This window comes from Morus notabilis, unplaced genomic scaffold (genome assembly GCF_000414095.1).
Source record: "Morus notabilis unplaced genomic scaffold, ASM41409v2 C11385014, whole genome shotgun sequence".
In the NCBI taxonomy this organism is placed as follows: Eukaryota; Viridiplantae; Streptophyta; class Magnoliopsida; order Rosales; family Moraceae; genus Morus; species Morus notabilis.
In genome coordinates this window covers 1-1,177 of record NW_010386567.1, presented here as the reverse complement: position 1 = coordinate 1,177, position 1,177 = coordinate 1, and the positions used below count along the sequence as shown (strand labels likewise).

Sequence of the window (1,177 nt, the reverse complement as noted above, 5' to 3'; positions counted from 1 at the left end):
ACAACTTACTGTGGCAAATGATATGGCAAGCCATCCAATAACGTTAGGAATTGCAGCGATCATTAAAGACTAGGGTCCAAACAAGAAAGTAAAAAGGTCCGTCATCAAATTGGGAAAAGAAGTAATTATGACTCTTGAAAGAAACACAATAGGAGATTTATGCATTCTTACTCCTTTTCGACCAATACACTCAGCTATTTGACCGCTGGCTATTGCCCCAACCATGGCACCTACATTTGATAAAGAACCAAACAGAGAAAACTGACCCAAAAATCCATTAGAAAATCAAAACAACACATTTTTTTTTCCCATATGCATGAACATGATTCTAAGCAACTGAGATTCAAACCTCCGGGACTGTAAGTCCAAGATCCTTGGTGATTGCTGATTGTGTTGGCGAGGAATAACCACCCTGGGGAATTCAAAATCAAATAAAAAACACAAACAAAAACAGAACAAAACAACATAGAAAAGATCGAAACTGGCGAATGAATAACTTACGGTGAATCCGAATTGGATTGGACCCAAAGCGACGATGAGAACGCAGGCGACGACGGAGATGGAGCTATCGCGGATGGCCTGGGACGAGCCCAGCATACTGGATTGCCTCGAACCCATGCGATACCAGCTTCCGGTGTGGAGAAATGGCTTTCTGAGATCCCTTGATTCTTCATTCTCGTCTCTGAAACTCATTTTCGGTCTACTACAGATTCACAAGAACCCTTACCTAACGATCAAATCCAAAAACCGCGCAAAAGGTGTTTGTGAAAAGTCCCCAGAGAGACAAAAAAAAAGAAAGCCTTCCAAAAATGTATGTAATATGTATGTCTGTTTGAGAAACGAAGGTGCTAATATTGGCGTCTGTTTTGTGTTTCGTCGTCGGCTTTATGGCGTGATGGTCTTCGCTGTAAATCTGTCATGTGTGCGACATGGACCAGCCGTTAGCTGTTACTAATTGCTAGTCACGACGTTACCTTGAGTATCGTGCAGATACTATTAGCCTATGGCCTTGTGCCACGTGTACAATTCTTAAATGCCAAAAAAATAACAGTATTCTTTGTTGATAGAAAAAAGGTTCCCATTAAAATAAATTAAAAAAACCAAACAACACATGTTGAGTTATTTAGGGTTGTTCTTTTAGAGTATAATTTGAGTGTAGTTTTTGAGTTAAATTTGA

The 1,177-nt window shown here is 39.9% G+C and overlaps 1 protein-coding gene across 1 annotated transcript; it reads right to left on the bottom strand.

The window, feature by feature from the left end:
- Positions 1-9: 9 nt before the first annotated feature.
- LOC112095070 (sugar transporter ERD6-like 6) lies at positions 10-906 on the bottom strand (the record flags this gene model as incomplete). The annotated part of the gene is made up of 4 exons (XM_024176749.1): positions 502-906; positions 350-412; positions 172-261; positions 10-69 (listed from the first exon to the last, which is right to left on the bottom strand). Coding segments are annotated over exons 1-4 (405 nt in total), but the record flags the coding sequence as incomplete, so codon positions are not given.
- Between the last annotated feature and the right edge of the window lie 271 nt (positions 907-1,177).